Here is a 20000-nt window from a genome sequence, read left to right on the forward strand (position 1 = left end):
TCTTTTCGTTTTCCTCTCTCTCCTTCCCCTTTCCCCCTCTCTCTTCCCTCCCCTCTTCCTCCCTCTCCCCCCCCCCCCCCCCCCCTCCCCCCCCCCCTCCATAAACAGCGCTCCCCCCCTCCTCTCCTCTCCTCAGCACATTTCTGTCCTAGGTCTTTCCTCTTTCTGCTTCACCAATCCTGCTCTCCCTTCCCTCACACAATCTCTTTCTTAGTTCATGTTTTCAACCTGAACTAGACTGGTCTTACCTAGATTATTCCAATAAAACCTGTCTCAACTCTCTATTCCAATCTACCTTACATTCAGCTGCCAAGACGATTTTTTTTCTCAAGCAGTGACCTGTTTATGTCCTAACCCCCACCAATAAAATCCAGTGCCTCCCTATCATTTCCAGGATCAAATATAAAATCCTCTGTTTTACATAAAATGCTTTTCATAACCTGGTCCTTTTCCTGCCTTTCTAAGTGTTCTTACATTTCACTTCCTTCTATTCTATGATCTAGCTATACTGGCCTACTTTTTCCTTTCACATAAGACTAAATCTTTTTAATCTTTCTTGCCTGCCCATCCCCCTCCTTACAGAAACTTTTCCCAAACCTTCCTTAATTTTTCTAGATTCCACCTCCATTCCTCACCATGGAGCCTCAAAGTCTATTGTTTTGTTAAGAAAATAAACCATCTATCATGAACTTTCTCTTCTCAATACTTCAAAATGTCTATCCTATTTTCCCCCCCTCCTTTTTTTTACTCCAGTCTTCTCTCATGAAGTGATCATTATTTCCCAAAGCCAGCACCCTTCTTATGCCTATAACTCCATTCACTCCCATTTACTCTGGGATCATGCCCTTTTGAGAATATCTGCTCTCTTAAATCTTTCATCTCTATTTACTGGCTACCTACTTGCTGCCTACATACAAGAATGCCCAAGTACTAAACACCCTTAAAGAAATTTTCATTTGACCCTATCATTCCCTCAATCTTATGTCTCCCCTCTTTTTCATAACTAAACTACTAGAAAAAATCCATTTACACTCATTGTAAACAACAACTACTTTCATCTCAACCACTTCCAATTTGAACACCAGATTGAAAGTGCATTAATCACCCCCTAAATCCCCCTCCAACTATGCATATATACAAGACATCTGCCAAGGGCCCTTTTCTTTTCTTTCTTTATACCTTATCTCAATGATTATCTCAGCTTCCAGGTTTATGTGTCATCTTTATGCAGATGACTCAAATCTAAACACCAATCCTAATGTTTCTCTCTGAAGTTCTAGTCTCTCATCACCAACTGCCTGCTGGACATTGCCACCTGCTTGTCCTTTAGGCATCTGAATCTCCATCTGTTCAAAATGGAAATTGTCTTTCCTTCTAAATGCATTCCTTCTCCAAACTTCCCAATATCTGTAAAGGGACCTGACAGTTTGCAATTTCAGGGTTGTTCTTTCCTTGACTAGTCCCAGTCCCTAATCACCTGTAGTTTATCAGTTGCCAATTGTTGTTGGTTCGTCTTGTCAATATTTCTTGTTTCATTCATCATAGGACCACCATCCTCAATCAATCAAATATCAGTAAACATTTATTAAGCACCTCCTATGCACCAAGAGCTGTTAAATATTGGGAATACAAAAAGAGACAAAAGACGGTCCCTGGCTTAAAGGAATTTATGATCTAATGGTGGAGACAATGTGGCAATGAATATATACAATAAACTATGTATAAACAAATAGGGAATAATCGGTTTATTGAGTAGGGAGGTGACATTATCAGACCTGCCCTTTAGGAAAATCACTTCAGTGGTAGAATGCCAATGGGTTGAAATGAGAAGAGACTTGAGGTAGGCAGACTGATATATAAGCAATTGTAATAACTAAGGCATGAAGTGATGAGGGTCTGATCCAGAATGATGGCAGTATTGGAGGAGAGAAGGGGATGTATTTGAAAGATTTTGCAAATGTGAAATCAATAGCCCTTGGCAACAGCTTAGAGATGACAAGTGAGAGATAGTGAGTAATCCAGGATGACACCTAGGATGAGGATGATTTTTTCTTCAACAATAATAGGGAAAGTAGGAGTGGGGAAGTCTTTGGGGAAAGATGATGAGTTCTGTTTTGGACATATTTAATTTAAGATACCTACTGGATAAACAATTTGAGGTGTCTTAAAGGCAATTGGAGATGTGAGACTGAAGTTCAGCAGAGAGATTGGGGAAGGAAAGGTAGATTTGAGAATTGTCAGCATAGAGATGGTAACTAAATCCATAGGAGCTTATGGAATCCCAAGTGAAATAGTACATAGAGAGAAAAGAAGAGGGTCCAAGACAGAAGAACCCTGAGGGACACAAGAGGTTAGAGGGTATGTTCTGGAGGAAGATCCAACAATGAAGACAGAGGAGTGCTCAGATACGTAGAAGGAAAACCAAGAGAGAGTAGTGTCCTGAAAATCTAGAAAAAAGAAAGTATTAAGGAGAAAAGAATTATGAAGTGTGAAAGGCTATGGAGATGTCAAAGGGAATGAGGATTGAGAAAAGACCTTTGGATTTGGCAACTAAGGGATCGTTACTAACTTTGGAGAGAGCAGTTTTGGTAAGGTCAGAAGCCAGATTGTAAAGTGTTCAGAAGAGAGTGAAAGGAGAGAAAGTAGAGGTACCTGTTGTAGATGGCCTTTCTGAGTTTAGCTATAAAGGACAGAAAAGATATATGATGCTAGTTAGTGGGGAGAGAAGGAGTAAGTGAAGTTTTTCTTTTCAGGATATAGCAGACATGGACATGTTTGCAGGCAATAGGAAATGAGCCAGTAGGGAGGGAGAGATTTAAAGTAAGTGATAGGTTGGTGGGGTTACACATCAATTGGAGAATGGCTAAACAAGTTGTAGGATATGATAGTGAAGGAAGACTACGGTGCTACAAGACATGATGAGCTCAATGATCTTAGAAAAACATAGATAGACTTGCACAAAATAATGAAGAGCAAAATGAGCAGAACCAAGAGTATGTATTAATAGTAATATTGAATATGTGTTAATAACAATATTGAGTATGTGTTAATAGCAATAGTTTTTTCTCAATATTTTATTTTATTTTATCTTAAAAATTTATTTATTTATTTTGTTGTCAACATTCATTTCTACAAGATTTTGAGTTACAATTTTTTTCTCCCCATCTTTCCCCTACCCCCACCCCAAAATAGCAAGCCTACTGAATTCCCCTTTCCCCCATCCTTTTCTCTCTTATTCCCCCCCCCTTACCCCCCCCCCCCCCGCTAACTTTCCAGTAGGGCAAGATGGATTTCTATACCCCTATGCCTATTTATCTTATTTCCCAGTTGCATGTAAAAGCCAATTTTTTTTTAAAAGATTTGTTTTTAAAACTTTGAGTTCCAGATTTTTTCCCTTGTTCCCTCCTCATCCACCCCCACTGGGAAGATAAGCAATTCAATATAGTTTGTACATTGCTACCCAAATTATTTCCATAGTAGTTATATTGTGAAAGACTAACTATATTTCCCTCCATCCTATCCCACCCCCCACTTATTCTATTTTCTCCTTTGACCCTGTCCCTTTTCAAAAATGTTTGCTTAACTACCCTCTCCCCCAATCTACCCTCCCTTCTATCATTACCCCCTCTTATCCCCTACCCCCCTATTTTCCTGTAGGGTAAGATACCAAATTGAGTGTGTATGTTATTCCCTCATTAAGCCAAATTCAATGAGAATAAAGTTGTCCCATTCCCTTTAGCCTTCCTGCTCTTCCCCTCCATTGTAATAGTTTTCTCTTGCTTCTTTTATATGAGATAATTTACCCTAATCTATTTCTCCCTTTCTCCTTCTCCCAATAAATTCCTCTCTCACCTCTTAATTTTATTTTTTAGATATCATCCCTTCATATTCAACTCATCCTGTGCCCTCTGTCTATGTTAACATGAACACATGTATGCCCATACTCACATATATATTTATATACACATATACCCTTCTATACATAACACACACACACACATATATTCCCTCCAACTATCCTCATACTGATAAAAGGCTTATGAATTACAATTTTTGTTTTTCCATGTAGGAAGGTAAATAGTTCAACTTAAATAAATTCCTTATGATCTCTTTTTCCTGTTTACCTTCTCATGCTTCTCTTGCTTCTTGTATTTGAAAGTCAAATTTTTCTGTTCAACTCTGGTTTTTTCATCCCTTCCTGTCTGCCTGCCAGGCTGCCTTCAATGGGAGATTTGTTTCTCTCTGTCACTTTGTGGTTTCTGTAGCTCTAAAGTTTGTTTAGTCAATTTTTTACATATATTGGAAGTGACTGGAGTGGGAGTTCACACTTAGTTTGTGTTTATGCTCTGCTATCTTGGCTCCTCCCCAGCAATATTGTTTAAAAACAATTATGAGTGACTAAGTCATTTTGACTTTTATAAATATCCAAATTAACTACAAAGGTCATATGAAGGAAGACATTATCTACATTCAGAGAAAGAACTGATAAACAGAAGTATTTAAAGAATGATTTACCTATATATATACAAATATGTAAATAAATACATTTGCATATATGTGCAAATAATATATAAAATATTTATATGTATATACACAATATACATATTTGTGTCTAATGGTAACCATCTTTAAGGCATGTGGTAGGGAGAGAAAAAAGTAATTTATATGATAACTTTATTATTTATTTAAAAGGAATAGCAAATTATACACAAGAGACTTGCTATTTCATGTGTGATCTTTCTTTTTTATACTATGTTATGGAAATGATTGTTTTATTCTATAAATTAAAAATAAAATAAAGAAAAAAATTTTAAAAGAAAATAAGTGATAAAGTAGGGATGACAGAGGTCAATCTGTTGGAGGAAATGGGATAGAATGGGATCATTTGAACATTTAGAAAGGTTGGCCTTGGTAAGGAGTAAGGTCACTTCATCATGTAAAATGGGTGAAGGAAGAGAAAGTGGCAACAGACTTCTTAATGATAGGAGATGAGGAAGAGAGGAGTTCATAGTGAATGGCCTAAATTTTTTTTTTCTGTAAAATATGACACACAAACCTCATCTGAAAGATTTGGGGGAAGGAGGGTCATAGGAACTTTGAGGAAGGATGAAAAAGTTTAAAAGAGCTATTTTGGAACCTGGAATAGTGAGTTAATTAGGGGGGTATCATAGGATTGCCTAGCAGCAGTGAGGGCCCACTTAATATTATGTAACTTAAATTTACAGTGGACAGAATGGTTGCATGATTTTCCCCATCTTTGTTCATCAACACTTGTGTAGGAAGGAGCAAAGACCATAAATGGTGGGAGTGATCCAAAGTTGACATTGGATGGATCTAATTGGAAATATGACAAGGCAGCGAGGGATAAAGAGTTGCATTGGTTCAATAAGGAGTTCAGTTGGTTCACCCTAGTTCATATGACCATCACCTTTTGTCTGGATTTTTGCAGTTGTCTCCTAAATGGTATTCCTGTTTCCAGGCTTCTTCCTCTTTAATTTAGTCTCTGCAGAACTGCTAAAATGTTTTTTTCCCCTAAAACACAGGTGTGATCATCTCATTCTGTCTCCATAAACATCAGTGTCTTCCTATTAACTATAGGGTCAAATACTGACTCCTTTATTTAGGCATCACAACAGAACTACACAGCCTAGTAACCTTGGTACTTAAATTTTATCATTACTCTCTGGTCCTTTTCCTGGAAAATGGAGCCATGAACTTTTTAACCTCCACTTAAGGAGAGACCTGAGCACAAATATATCTTAATTTCCCAGCCAGCCTCACTCACTTTGGAATTTCTTGATTTCTACACCATGCCCCTCCATGGTACCTCTCCTATGCCTTTTCCTGTTTTCTTTGATATGCTGCCTTATATTAAATTGTAAGCTCCTTGAGGGTAGACATTTTCTTTTTTATATTTGTTTATGAAAGCACATAAAGGCACAATGTATAACACATGATGACTATTGCCTCTCTAAAAGAAACCTTTTCTCAACCTTCAGTTTCAAGTACTCCCTCAAATTACCAAATTTATTTTATATATACTAATCTATGTATATATTTCCTTTCCTGACAGGAATATGAACTTTTTGAGGGCAAAGATTACTTCATTTTTGTCTTTGCATCCCCAATACCTAGTGCTGTAACTGGAACATAGTAGGTGCTTAATAAATGCAAAGTGATTAATTGATTCATCTACTTTATGTTCTAACTAAAGTGACACTCTTGTTTTCTTTAAAACCAGACATTATACCAACTGTCTCTTTATTCATACAGGACATCTCTCTTGTCTGAAATGCACAATATCAACCCTATTAATTTTATAATGAAGGAAACTGAGGTCCAGAGAGGTAAATCTATTTGCTTAACATGGCAGTAACTCTCTACCCCCATATTCTAACTCCAAATGCATTGTTTTTTCCGCCATACTATGTTGACTACTCCACAGGTTTAGGATGGTGGATTAGGTTTGTTAAATGAATTGAAATTAAAACAAATTTTTCCTACTGACTTCTTATCAGTCCATATTTAAGAAAGTTATAATCCTCTCTAGCTGTGTCTGCCCTGGACAGGTGTGGAACAAGCCTATTCTCCTGGCTTGGGGGTCAGCAGGGAATGGCGCTGATGCTGCTACCTCCACTGAGAACAGCAGCTCCACCAAGTGACCCCAACTTCAAGAACAGGCCCCGAAGTATGAAGAAAGAAACAGAAGCTTGCTAAAGAGAGAGCTGAGTTTTCCAAGGTGCCTGATCTTAAAGATACAGAAGCTGCTCAGCAGTTCTTTCTTGAAGAAATACAACTTGGTGAGGAATTACTAGCCCAAAATGACTAGAAAAAGGGTGCTGACCACTTAACCAATGCTGTTGCTGTCTGTGGGCAGCCACAGCACTTGTAAGTTTTACAGCAAACTCTTCCATCACCAGTGTCCCAGATGCTTCTGACTAAGCTGCCAACAATTAGCCAGAGAATTGTGAGTGTACAGAACTTTGCCAAAGATGATGTGGAATGAGAAACGTCAACAAAATAAAATTTTAATTAAAAAAATTTTCAATAAAAAAGAAAGTTATAATCCATAGTTTTCAAAAGACTCACTTTGCATTTTGAAAGCCCAGTTTCTTTTTTTTTTATTTCCTTTACAACTGATTGGCCCTTTTAATATAACACAATGGTGTATTCAGCCAAAGGCATATATAATGTCCTTAGGCTTGAGAGGGACATATTAATTAAAATTATTTTTCAGGATATGTTCATAAATTCTTCATAGTCTATTTGGAATTCCAAGGACAATGACAATTATTGTTGTTGTTAAAATATTTTACAATTATGCCTATATTTCAATTTTATAACTAGATTAGATCATTTTTCTAAAAAAAATCCATTTCTCTATTACTCAGATTCTATTTATATGAGGAAGTCTTCTAATGTGAAATTGGATAGTGTACAAGATGACTCTTTTTAATGAAGCAATTAAATACTTAAAATTATAAGTAAGCGGCATATTTTAAAATAGAACAAAATATTCAATTCTAATAGTTGAAACCTTGTATTGAATACCACAGGAAATAATTGAAACGCTTCCTTGTTAAAAAAAAAAAGTAGTAGAGATATTTGCATATCCTATGTGATTCTACTTGGAAACAGGGGTGGGGGGTGTACATTCAAAAATAATTTCAACCACAGCCTCAAACAATATAACATTGTTAATGGCCATAGATTGTATACCAATGTACTGAGGTCTTTCCTTTCAATTGCTGACCAGTGCTATCCCCAATTCTCAAAAGATGGCCAATCTACCCCCTTTGCACAGTACATATGTCTCTCTGATGACACTCTGTTTTGTGTGTGTGTGTTTTTCCTGAGCAAAGACCCTTTTGGTGGCCTGCAGCTTTAATCCTTCTCAATGGATACCCCATGTCTTGCGGCTATGCCACTTCACCAGAAGAATAATGACATTAAAAATGTAGGCTTCGACTTCAGGGTGAAGTTTGGAATCATTAAAAGCACTATGCAATTTGCCAGAGAAAATCTTACCTGTTCTCCTTTTTTGCCCAATTCTGAACTCAACTAATTACCCATAGAAAGAGTCAGTCCAAAATTGTATTATATATACTAAAACTCAGACATGATATATGGATATGGATATGTCAGAATCAGAATGACTAAATATTTATTAAGTGCCTATTATGTACAAGGCACTAGGGATACAAAGAAAGGGATAAGACAGTCTCTGCCCTCAAATAGCTCACAACCTAATGGGGTCAACAAAACATTAAAAAAATGAAACAAAAACAAAAAACCTTGAGGCAGCTAGGTGGCACAACCTGGAGTCAGGAGGATTTGAGTACAAATCTCGTGTCAGACACTTGACACTTACTAGCTGTGTGTGACCTTGGGTGAGTCACTTAACCCAAATTGCCTGCCTACCTACCTATCTATCTATCTATCTATCTATCTATCTATCTATCTATCTATCTATCTAACTATCTATCTATCTATCTCACTCAGATTTACTGTGTGACTAGTTAGACTTTAATAATAACGAATCTCATTTAGGAATCTCTTCAATCTTCTGCACTTCAGTCAGTACAGTATAACCCATGAATGGGGCCATCTGGAAAATGTTACAATATATGGGAAATCTATTTTCATTTGAACCCTGCATTGGGCATATTCCAAATATATTGAGACCAATTTTTCAAAATACTCAACGTTTTGCTGTTTCTAACACTTACCTCCTCAATGTAGAACAGATGGTCACACCATTTTTCTTTGCTGTGGTGCCATTTTTATTTCTTCTTGTAACAGATACTGTGAGGTTAGATTCCAAATGTTCTGCTGTCATTGTGGGATAATGTTTGTTGTGGAAATATTTACAGATCTTTTCCAATTTTTATGTTTGTACTCTTTTCAATTCCATTATTAAATCCTCTTGGAATGATTTGCCTTAATTGAATCTCTTACCAAGCATTCTGTAACCTTTTCTTTTCTTCTGCTCCATCTGACTTTTGTGACATGATATTAGTCATAATCTTTCAATTTCCTCCTCCACAAGATTTTATTAATAATTTTATTCTTAATCAGTGTTGCCCTTGGATTTCATCTCTCATTTTGGCAGGAACATCAAGTGTTTGTTCACTAGGAAGTTTCTGTTTTTGACCTCTTTCTAGTGATGATTGATTAAACAAATTAAACTTCCATAGGAAATACTGAAACCTGTATTGATATGTGTTCTTTTATCTCTTTCCCATTTGACTTCATTACCTTGTTTAATAGTTCAGGTTGGAGTAGCTTTAATTGTCTGCTACTTCTTTTCATTTTTATTCTTCTAATTTTGTTTTGGTTTTTATTTTTACAATAAGAAGTCAATAAGCTGAATATATATATATATATATATATATATATAATGGATTTGCAAAATGCTCATAGCCATAAGTAGGCATTTAATTTGCATTAGAATGCCACATTTGCCTATGTGACTTTGCATAGGGTCACAACCTCCTTTCTTCTGACCTTTGTCTTGAGGTCACTGACTGTTAAAGACAGGGTGGTATCGTAGTAGAGAGAGTGCCAGATATGTAATCAGGAGAGATCTGAGATTTTATCCTCCCTTTGATATATCCTCCTTGTTTTACCTTGGTAAAGTCATTTAACTTTTGACACTCAATCACCTATCTACAGTACCTGTTATATTTTCTTTACAAAGTTCTTGTGAAAGTCAAATTAGATGGCATATTTTTGTATTGTAAATATTAAACTTTATGAAATGTTAGACATGATCATATTTTGATGTAATTTGGAAGATTCTATAAGTTTTAATAGAATTCATTTATTTTTTATCTTCTTGTTCTAGATGTGAGTTCATAGGCTAAATTGTTTTCATAGTAGAGTATTTGCAAATGCTTATTATGAACACAGCTATTTGAAAATTGTCTATTTTATTTCTTTCCCTTTCCTTTTAGATACAAAAGCAACTCCTATAATTCCTTTATTCACATCTCTAAGGAGAAACTATGGCCATCCTTCTATTTAGCAATAACTTCCTTCTATCTTCTGGTTTCTTTTACACTTTGAATGTCAAGATTAATATGCTTGCTATAGTAATTACTCATTAGACCAAGAACTCACATTTTGAGTACTAACAGGTTAATGTCCATAGACAGTTTAAAATCTGTGAATTTTAACCTCCTCTGCATCCCTTTCTACCACTCTAACACCATATTTGCCAAAATAATAATTTTAAAAGACCATTCAATGTTCAGGGTTGTTAAAATTTTTTCTTTGTTTCATGGGTTGTTATGGAAAAATAATTCATCAGTAAGTACCCAGCCTGGCCCTGAGTCTTTCCATTCTCAATTTACTCCTTGGTAATGAATTGTTGGAATTATATGCAAAGATTTTCTTTCATGAGAGATTTTTATAGGACTAATGCTCTACTTTATGAGACTTTGAGAATCCAGGGTCACTTCCATGCTACAAAGAGATGCTGGACTAATACATTGTGGAGGTTATAAGGAAAGGAACTGTGTTTTGGGGGGTCCCAATTTTTAGTATCATTAGATGATACTAATAATAGGGAATATTGGAACTGTTATAATTATATGCTACATTGTCTCCTTTTTCTTTTTTTTTGACTTGGGGTCAATTTCAATCTTTGCTCTAAGGAATCAATGGTTTGACTACATACAGGCAACTGGTAAAAGATTTGCTCTCATCTCAGTACAAGTCTTTTCTATTTCTTAAGAGTCAATTTGGTGTTTGGTTATGTTTGCAACTTTCTATTTCCAGTGTCTAATGACCTCTTAAGAAAAATATTACAGATTTACATTTATGTGGCTTATGAATAGTGGATATGATTTTGGCCTTTCTCATTCATTTCTTTTATTTGTGCAAAAGAATTAACATTGATATCACTCAGCTATTCTAGTTGTATGACAACTCATTGGTCATTGGAAAAAATTAACATTTATAGTACCAAAAATTAAATTAGTATTTGTAGATTATTTTAAAATAATGTCAGTCTTAATCCCTCTGTCCTCTTTACTAGAACTCTGCCATGGTCACTTTTGAAGTGGAAGGGAAATACCTAATATCAAGAATAATATTACATTTTCTATAGTTGCACTGTTTATTGAACTCAAAGCATCCATCATGTAATGACCGGACTTCTAATGATCAGTCTCTGAATTTAGCAAGGCTTGGGGCAGCTAGGTAGTACAGATGGGCCTGGAGTGAGGAAAATTTGAGTTCAAATTTGGCCTCAGACACTTACTAATGGAACAGGTCATTTAACCTCTGTCTGCTTCGTTTCCTCAATTATAAAATGGGAATAATAATAACTTCCTTTCAGGATTGCTGTGAGGATCAAATGAGATAATATTAGTAAAATGCTTAGAACAATGCCTGGCAGATAGTAAAGACAATATAAATGCTGTTCACCATCATCAGCATCATCAACTACTATTCTCCCTTTCTGTACCCATACTTGAAGTTTTTCTAGTTTGGACTCATCACAGCTTTTATTCTAGCAGCCTAACCTTCAAGAACCCAGAATCCCCTTTACGTCATGTAGAGAGGAGCGGTACAAAATTACTGGCAACTCAAAAACATTTCATAAAAACACATTTTATCTAACCTACTTATTTTTGAACATTGAGCATACACATTGAAATGAAGAAAAGTTAGCAAGTTTAAAGGATACAAATTTAGTTTAACCTACCTTATATAGAAAATATAAAGAAAAATTATGGTGATAGATAAATTAAAATAGGGAGAATGGTGAAAGGAGAAAGGAGTTCTGAACTGGGAAGAAGGAGTTCTGAGTTAGACTCATCATGCCATCTTGCATCACTAGAATCAGATTCCTTATCTGTGAGATGAGAAGGTTTGGATAAATAATTTCTGATGTCTCTTCTAGCTGTGACAGTCTACAATTCAATAGTTTATTGATCCTGTACAACTGGAAACCTCTTCAACATGTGCGGTATTCTTCTGACATAGCTCTCTAAACTATGGAAATCATGCTAATCACAACTTATTGCTTTCCTAGGTATTTTAACAAGTTATGGACTATACATAGATGGTGTACTAATGCAGAATTCATCAGACCTCAGCTATTATGCTCATGGATTTGCTCCTTGGAGTTTGCATTCTTTCAGAGTTCAGGCATGCACAGCCAAAGGTTGTGCTTTGGGGCCACTGGTGAGTATTATGATTTATCTCTTAAGAATGTAAGCCTTGGTGAATGGCACTGAGTATCATGGTAAAAGATAATACCTCATTCTGGTCACTACTAAACCATAAGGTAAAATGTGACATTTTATAAAGCTTGTCGTTGAGGAGCTACAGAGGATTTAATAGATAATCATTTGTTCCTGTTCCAAAACTACACGTAGGTTCCAACTGATGGAAATGAAGAAAAGTTAGAAAGTTTAAAGGATAAAAATGTAGTTTAACCTACCTTATATAGAAAATATAAAGAAAAATTATAATTAACAATTTTAAAAGGTGGTCTTAATAAAGGGAATAAACAAGGGATATAATAAAAATAATGATCATAACAAGAAGGTATGCTGATTTATAAACCCAGAGAGTTGATCTAGTGTATAAAAATAAGCTATCATATTAGTTTGATAGAGAATGCCATATGTACAGGATTTAGGATTATGTTAATATCAGTTTGTGATATCTGAAAAGAAGAAAAGTGAACATTTAAATGCTAATCCCTTCCTTCCAACCACTAGCAATTATCAGAATAGCAAAAGTCATTTTGTTTCTATAGTGCAATATTTTTATAACTAGTCATACTTAATATTTATTAACAGATTACATTTCTTTGGGGTGGTCTTAATTTTTTTCTATTGAATTTTTCCCCTTTAGATTTGTTTTCAGATAGATTTGCTATGGACATTGGCCTTAGGGGATCAAACCTGTTAATCATTTGAATCAGTTAAAAAATATTCATTAAGTAGTCTCTGTGTGATAGGCATCATGCTAAGCCCTGAGGAGTCAAAAAAAAGCAAAACCATGGTCCTTATTCTCAAGGAGCTCACATCCTTAGGGGGAGAGAATAGATTTTTTTAAAAATTGCACCTATAGGGGTGGCCAGGTGGCTCAGCGAATAAGATCACCGGCCCCCATGTCGGGATGACCTGGGAGATTGAATCCAGGCTCAGATACTTAGCACCACACCCAGAAATAACTGGCTGTGTAACCTTGAGCAAGTTACTTAACCCCAATTGCTTTAAAAAAAATTGCACCTGTAAGATATGTATACAGTTGTAACCCATTCAAACTCAGTGGGGGAGGGGCAGGTCTGTGCTGCCCACTGTCTGTGGGTTCTTCATCCAGATTGTTGAAGAAAAGCTGACTTGAGATCTTTTGTAACTACATGAAGAGTTAAGATGATACTAGAATTCTGGAGAAGAGGAACATGCTTGAGAAATGAAGAATGCCTCTCCTCTACAAAGCTCTCACACCCACTTTACCCCTCAGACAATGACATCATCATTTTCTCCACCCCTCCAGCATCCTATTCTGTAGCCAGGCTGAGACACAGGACTGCCCTTCCCCCACCCAGCTTGGTTAAGAGTCAGGTTATGCACCGAATTTGGATGGTAATCTTATAAGAAAGATTGCCCATGATGAAGATTCACTCTCTTCATTATGTAAAATACAATATAAATATTGCCTTGAAAACTGGTTTCGAGTTTTGATTTTTGCTTTTTATTTTTTATTACACTTCATATTTTCTTTCCAATATGAGTTACTTTCAATGTGGCTAAAGCATAATCTATCCATAGAGCACAACTGCAGACTTTATTATCATTAAAGATTTTATAGCTGAGACTATTTTGTGATGGATATTTATTCTTAAAAGCATGAAGGGCTTTTAGCCAATTTTTCTCTTCTATTTGAAAATTCTCTCTCTCTCTCTCACACACACACACACACACACACACCTATATACAATAGAAACTTCCACAATTTTTTACAGAATTAAAACGACAAACTGTGATTTTGGTGTAGAATCATCCCCTCCCCCCATTTTTTCAATGTAGCCATGCCCTAAACACATGGAATTGTAACACATATGCTTACTGCAATGTTTGGGAGTGATATGAAACTCTAAAGGATAAGATGCCACAGCATGCTGTCAAGGAGAAAATCATAGAATTGGTTTCTGAGACTGTTTTCCCCATTGATTCGCCAAATTTCAAGCTCTGTGCTGACTTGGAGTACAAGTCAGTGCATAAGTTGATCTCCTTGGTACTTTTCTTCATCCTTGTACTCACTTTGCAATCTCTTTTCCCAAGCCAGTGATCCATCTCTAATCACAGGCATTGCACAGTCACATCTTTATTTAGAACAACTCAACCAAATACTGCCAGGAAGTTAAAGTCCCCGTCTTCATTTGATTTTTGAAAGATTTTTATATCTATTACAGTAAAAATCCTACTTTGAAAATTTTGCATCTCTGAGTACCCTAAATAATGCTAGATAGCACTCCCAGTAGTAAACTGATATTACACAAATGGCTATTTTTGTTGCTAATCTTTTATTCAATGTGCATTATTGATTGATGACAACAATGCAACTATCTTTAGAGGCAGGTTTTTCTCTCCTACAATTATAAGGGTGTGGCTAACAGAAGTTAACCAATTGTAAGAGAGGTATATATCTTTGAGAATATATTCTTTAATATATACCTCAATGAACATAATTTAAGCAAATATATATATATATTAATGAAATATGTAATCCACTATATATATTCTTATTGACACTAATCTAAATGAAATTTTATTAATTTTATTCGGTTTCAATTTTCCTCTTACAATATATATGAGTATTTTTATAAATAGAGAAGCTATTTTTTCTAATTTTACATTTTAAATATTGCTTATTATACAGTTTATACAGACTATAACATATTTATACATTTCAACAACTATTCATATGTAGTATCTCTGTAGTTAATATACATGGTAAGTAATTTTAAAAGATGTAAGGAAAAGAAAATGCCACCAAATGGGGAAAATAGCCAAGATATAGTTTAATAAACATATATAGATATGTTCCATTTATTCTTACCATTGCTGCCTGTTCTAATTTGGTTAACAGAATAATTTCCCTGTATTATGTTTAACAAATAAGAAAAGGGGCAAAGATAGTTGCTTGTATCCTTGTTTGAAAGAGAATTGTTTTGATCTCATTTGGGATAATATTCTTTTGTGGTTTATAATTGTATTGTCTCCTTATTGTTTAAAGTTTAGTTAGAGTAATCCCTCCATGAACAATATAAATTCTAAATAACTAGAAATGTAACTAACATAAGCAAGAAATAAGCAATTTTAGGATGTGAACTTTTGGCAAAATAACTTTGTGCCTCATCATTAGGTTTTATTAATTGTTGAAATTATGTTTTCCAAAGAATTACAAAAAAGTAACTTTCAAAATGTTTTTCCCTTCACTTTCAAATGCTTTAGAGAAGTATGATTGAATGTTTGGTCATTGTGCAAAGTTATGTACTCTTTATAAACAAATTATTCTGTTTTATCTGACTAACATATTACTTCAGAAAATATTGAATAATATTAATGGACTCTGGAGCTTAGTCCTCAGAACTGTGGCTGACTTAGAACATTCCTTCAGCCCACTTCCCTATAGCTATTTCTTTTTTTCCTTTTGGAGGGGAGAAGGTAGGGCAATTGGGGTTAAGTGACTTGCCCAAGGTCACATGGCTAGTTTTGTGTTAAATGTCTGAGGTTGGATTTGAACTCAGGTCTTCCTGACTCCAGGGCCAGTGTCTATTCACTGTGCCACCTAACCATCCCTATAGAGATTTTTAATATATATATATATATATATATACACACATACATACATTATACACACACACACACACACACACACACATATATATATATATATATATGTATATATATATATATATATTTACTTTTTGGAAGGGGGAATGCAGGCCAATTGAGGTTAAGTGACTTGCCCAAGATCACGTGGCTTAGTAAGTGTTAAGTGTCTGAGACTGGATTTCAACTCAGGTCTTCCTGACTCCAGGGCCAGTGCTCTATTCACTGCACCACCTAGCAGCTCCCCCTCTAGCTGTTTTTTAATGAACAGATGATCATGAGATTTAGAACTGAAAAGATCTTTAGAGAACATCCAGTCTGAGCATTTTACAGATGATGAAATTGAGGCCCACAGAGGTTATGGAATTTGTCAGTGATCACTCAAGTAATCAATAGCAGTGGGGCAGAAAATCACAGCTCCTGTTATGTATCTTTGTTGTTTTTATTCTTTCTATTAATATCCATATATTATCAGACCTTCTTCTCGCAAACTGCTTGGTAGAGTCTTCTACATAGAAAAAAAAAACTTTCACCACTCATATATAGCAGACATTTTTACTTTGTCACAGAGACTGAAACCTGAATTCATTGGGTATTATAGTGTCAGATAGTTGTATGAGTACTTAATTTAGTGGAAGGAAACAATCATTTATTAAGTTCCTACTTTGTACTAGGTTCTGTTCTAAGTACTTAATCAGCATTAAATAAATAAAAATAAATCAAATAAAAATTTGATCCTCACAACAACCCTATGAAGTAGGTGCTGTTATTATCTCATTTATAATTGAAGAGACTGAATTCGGTAAAGTTGAAGTGACTCACCCAGGATCACACAGCTAAAATATGTCCAAGAGCTAATTTGAACTTGGGTTTTCCTGACTCTAGGTCTAATATGTCATCCTCTGAACCTGTGACACCTAGATGCTTCTATAAATATGTACTTTAAAAGACATTTTTTCTTACTTATAAGCCAAGTTATTGAAATCTAAATGTACACAAGGAATTTATAGTGTGTCTGTGTTTGTGTGTTTGTTCAACAGACCTGTATGACTGTAAGCCAACAATTAGTTTTCCATAACAGGAATCTAACACAAGGCACAAGATAAAAGTGTGTTGAAGGTGAACCTCTCTAGGGTGCAAAAATTTTAATTTAATACCCTTTTGTTTGCTGCAAGCTTTTAAAATATCCTTTCTTCAATTAAAAGAATTTTTACCCAACAAAAACCTCTAAGTATATGAAAGCTTCTGTTTAGCTTTAATACCCATTAGAGTTCCATGTAAATGAAAAATAAGGAACTGAGATAAAAGAAAACAAAACTTTATGGTCACAGCAATCCAGTATATTTGGGAAATATGTGTCTAATATATACTTAGCCTAAGTAATGTTGAGAATTCAAATAATCATAAATGTAATTTTCTTATTGAGAAAAGTCAGTCTCATTATATTGCAATTCCTATTTTTATTTCCTGGCAAACTATTAACAAATATAATTGTAAAATTATAATGCAAAGTGCTGGCTTCTTCTCCACATGCAAATAAAGTGAAAATTGGGGTTATTAGCCCAATAATTGCAGCTTAAAGATAATTTTGCCTGAAATAACCAAACAATTGAGGCAAACATTTGGGGAGAGTTGGTTTTGTCATAATTGCCTTAATTCTTAATTTCATTTTTGGTTCAATTACTTTTAGAACAATTTATGTCTAATAAATAATAGTAACCATGAATTTAAGCCAATTCATTTGTGAATATATGTAAAAATAATGAAACAATGACTTGACAGTTTTTTAATCAGATATGACATTTGCATACTCAGAGCTCCTGCCCTAATTTCTGATATCCTTAAGAAGCATAAATAATTTCAGCTAGAAAGGAAATACTAAAAATCTCACTTAAATGTATATATATAATATATATACATACATATATTATATATATATACATACATATTGTATATGTATATATCCATGACTGAAAAAATACAAAGGCCTTGGTGAAAGATTAGTTTCAGATCAGATCACATATTTTAGGAGTAAATGGTCTTTTTCTCTCTATATGGGTTCATATTTATCAGTGTAGTCAATAAGCCTTAAAAGGTCATGCAATTATAAATGATGCTTATGAATTTGTTTTAGTTAATTAACTCACATAAGTTAGAGGCTGTGTCTTGTAGAAGAAAGCATACTGAACTCATAGTTAGGAAGATTTGAAACACACCTTAGATGCTAGCTATATAAATTTAAGCAAATCACTTGACCATACTGTGCCTCAGTTTCTTCATCTGTTAAAAAAAAGTGATCTGGCTCTTTCTTTGAGCCATCATAGGTAATAATTCAAAATGGTGAGGTACTCTCTTGATGCAGAAAACCCCACAAAATCATACAAGTCAAGGGGTTCAAATCTCTGGGTCCACTTCAAGAACACCCATGAAACAGCCCAAGCTATCAAGGGCATGCATATTCGAAAAGCTACCAAGTATTTGAAAGATGTCTCACTGAAGAAACAGTGTGTTCCTTTCCATCGATATAATGGTGGAGTTGGCAGGTGTGCCCAGGCTAACCAATGGGGTTGGACACAGGGTCGGTGGCCCAAAAATAGTGCTGAATTCTTGCTGCATATGCTTAAAAATGCAGAGAGTAACACAGAACTGAAGGGTTTGGATGTGGATACTCTTGTCATTGAGCATATCCAGGTTAACAAGGGTCCCAAAATGCGACAGCGTACTTACAGAGCTCATGGTCAAATCAACCCATACATGAGTTCTCCCTGCCATATTAAGATGATACTTACTGAAAAGTAACAAATTGTTCCTAAACCAGAAGAGGAGGTTGCTCAAAAGTAAAAGATATTCCAGAAGAAACTGAAGAAACAAAAGCTTATGGCATAGGAGTAAATATGACATCAGAATGCAAATAAAAGTGAAATGAAACCATTTGTTACAGTAAATATTTTTAAAGTATTTATTTTCTTTTAAAGTGTTAATCCTTACCCCCCCCCCCCAAAAGTGATCTGAACTTGACAACTTTAGACATCTATTCTAGCTCTAAATCTATGATCCTGTAAATCTATGACTGAGATAAACAGTAAATTGTGAATCTCTTCAACATCATTTTATTTCCTTGCCTGCCTTCCTTTTGCCTTGAAGTTTGGCTATTTTAATTATTTGCTACTGTTGACCTGTATCCTGCTAGTAATTTCAGGTCACTGTGGAATTGAATCAAATTTTATTTCAAAGCCCTTTTGGGGGCTTTGTTTTTGTAGTGAAAAGCACAATATAGCAAAGAGATTTTTCATAATTTTATTTTAAAAGCCACATTTTTAAACATATATATGTACATGTATATAATTTAGGGAAGGATTCACCAAGGTATGGTTAGGAGTTTTTATTTGTTGACTGAATGTCCAATTGACTGGGACCATCTCTGCATGCAGAGAAGTAGAAGAATTCTGTGAACTGCTCTGATTCAGTCAAGTTGATTGGGACAGCTTTTTTGATAGACTGGTAGAATCAGCAGAAAGCCCAAGGTAGCTGTCATTCCTATCATACCACTTTATAAACAAATCATGGCATATTGAGTTATGTAGCTTACTGCAGTGGAAAGTGAATCAGCCTTAGAGTCAGACAAATCTGAGTTCACATCCTGTTTCTGTTACCACATACTACATGACTCTGGGCAAATCGCTTTTGGTTTTTAAGGCCTCAGTTTCCCTGTAAAATAAGGAGTTTGATCTAGATGATATGTAAGGTCTCTTCCAGATCTAACATTCTGTGATTATGAAGTATCTGGTAGGAACTGTTCTATTGCCATGGCATATATAGGTACAGTGTGTAATTATGAACGTAAAGTCTACATCATTGCTCCTCTTCTCTCAATCCGTGCTTTAGCATGTGATTCTATGAGGGATACTGCAGTCAGGCATTTCAGCTTCAAGCATGGTAGCAAGAGACAACAAACATGGTGTTTGTTTTGATTCTGATGGCAGTATCTAGCACTCAGACAAGATGCTCCTGTCAAAAGAGTTTATTTCACAACAAGGGATTCTCGGAAGAAATATATTCAGAGGAAAAGATGTGCTTCTTTCATTCACAAATAAAAAGTCAACTTTATATTCACAGGTAGAAAATAGGACAAGTGAG

At 35.0% G+C, this 20000-nt stretch overlaps 1 protein-coding gene across 1 annotated transcript in view; it reads left to right on the forward strand.

Moving 5' to 3' along the window:
- Positions 1-20000, forward strand: part of USH2A (usherin) — a 1033591-nt gene that overhangs the window by 542408 nt on the left and 471183 nt on the right. Inside the window, exons 36-37 of the mRNA XM_069066041.1 lie at positions 12044-12195; positions 19980-20000. The exon at positions 19980-20000 is cut by the window's right edge and continues 142 nt beyond it. Coding sequence (XP_068922142.1) covers positions 12044-12195; positions 19980-20000 — 173 coding nt within the window. The remainder of the gene's footprint in view (positions 1-12043; positions 12196-19979) is intronic.

The sequence above is a fragment of the Petaurus breviceps genome, unplaced genomic scaffold (assembly GCF_028583685.1).
Source record: "Petaurus breviceps papuanus isolate PSGF00001 unplaced genomic scaffold, PetGlider_PUasm1.0 90702, whole genome shotgun sequence".
NCBI classification, from domain to species: domain Eukaryota; kingdom Metazoa; phylum Chordata; class Mammalia; order Diprotodontia; family Petauridae; genus Petaurus; species Petaurus breviceps.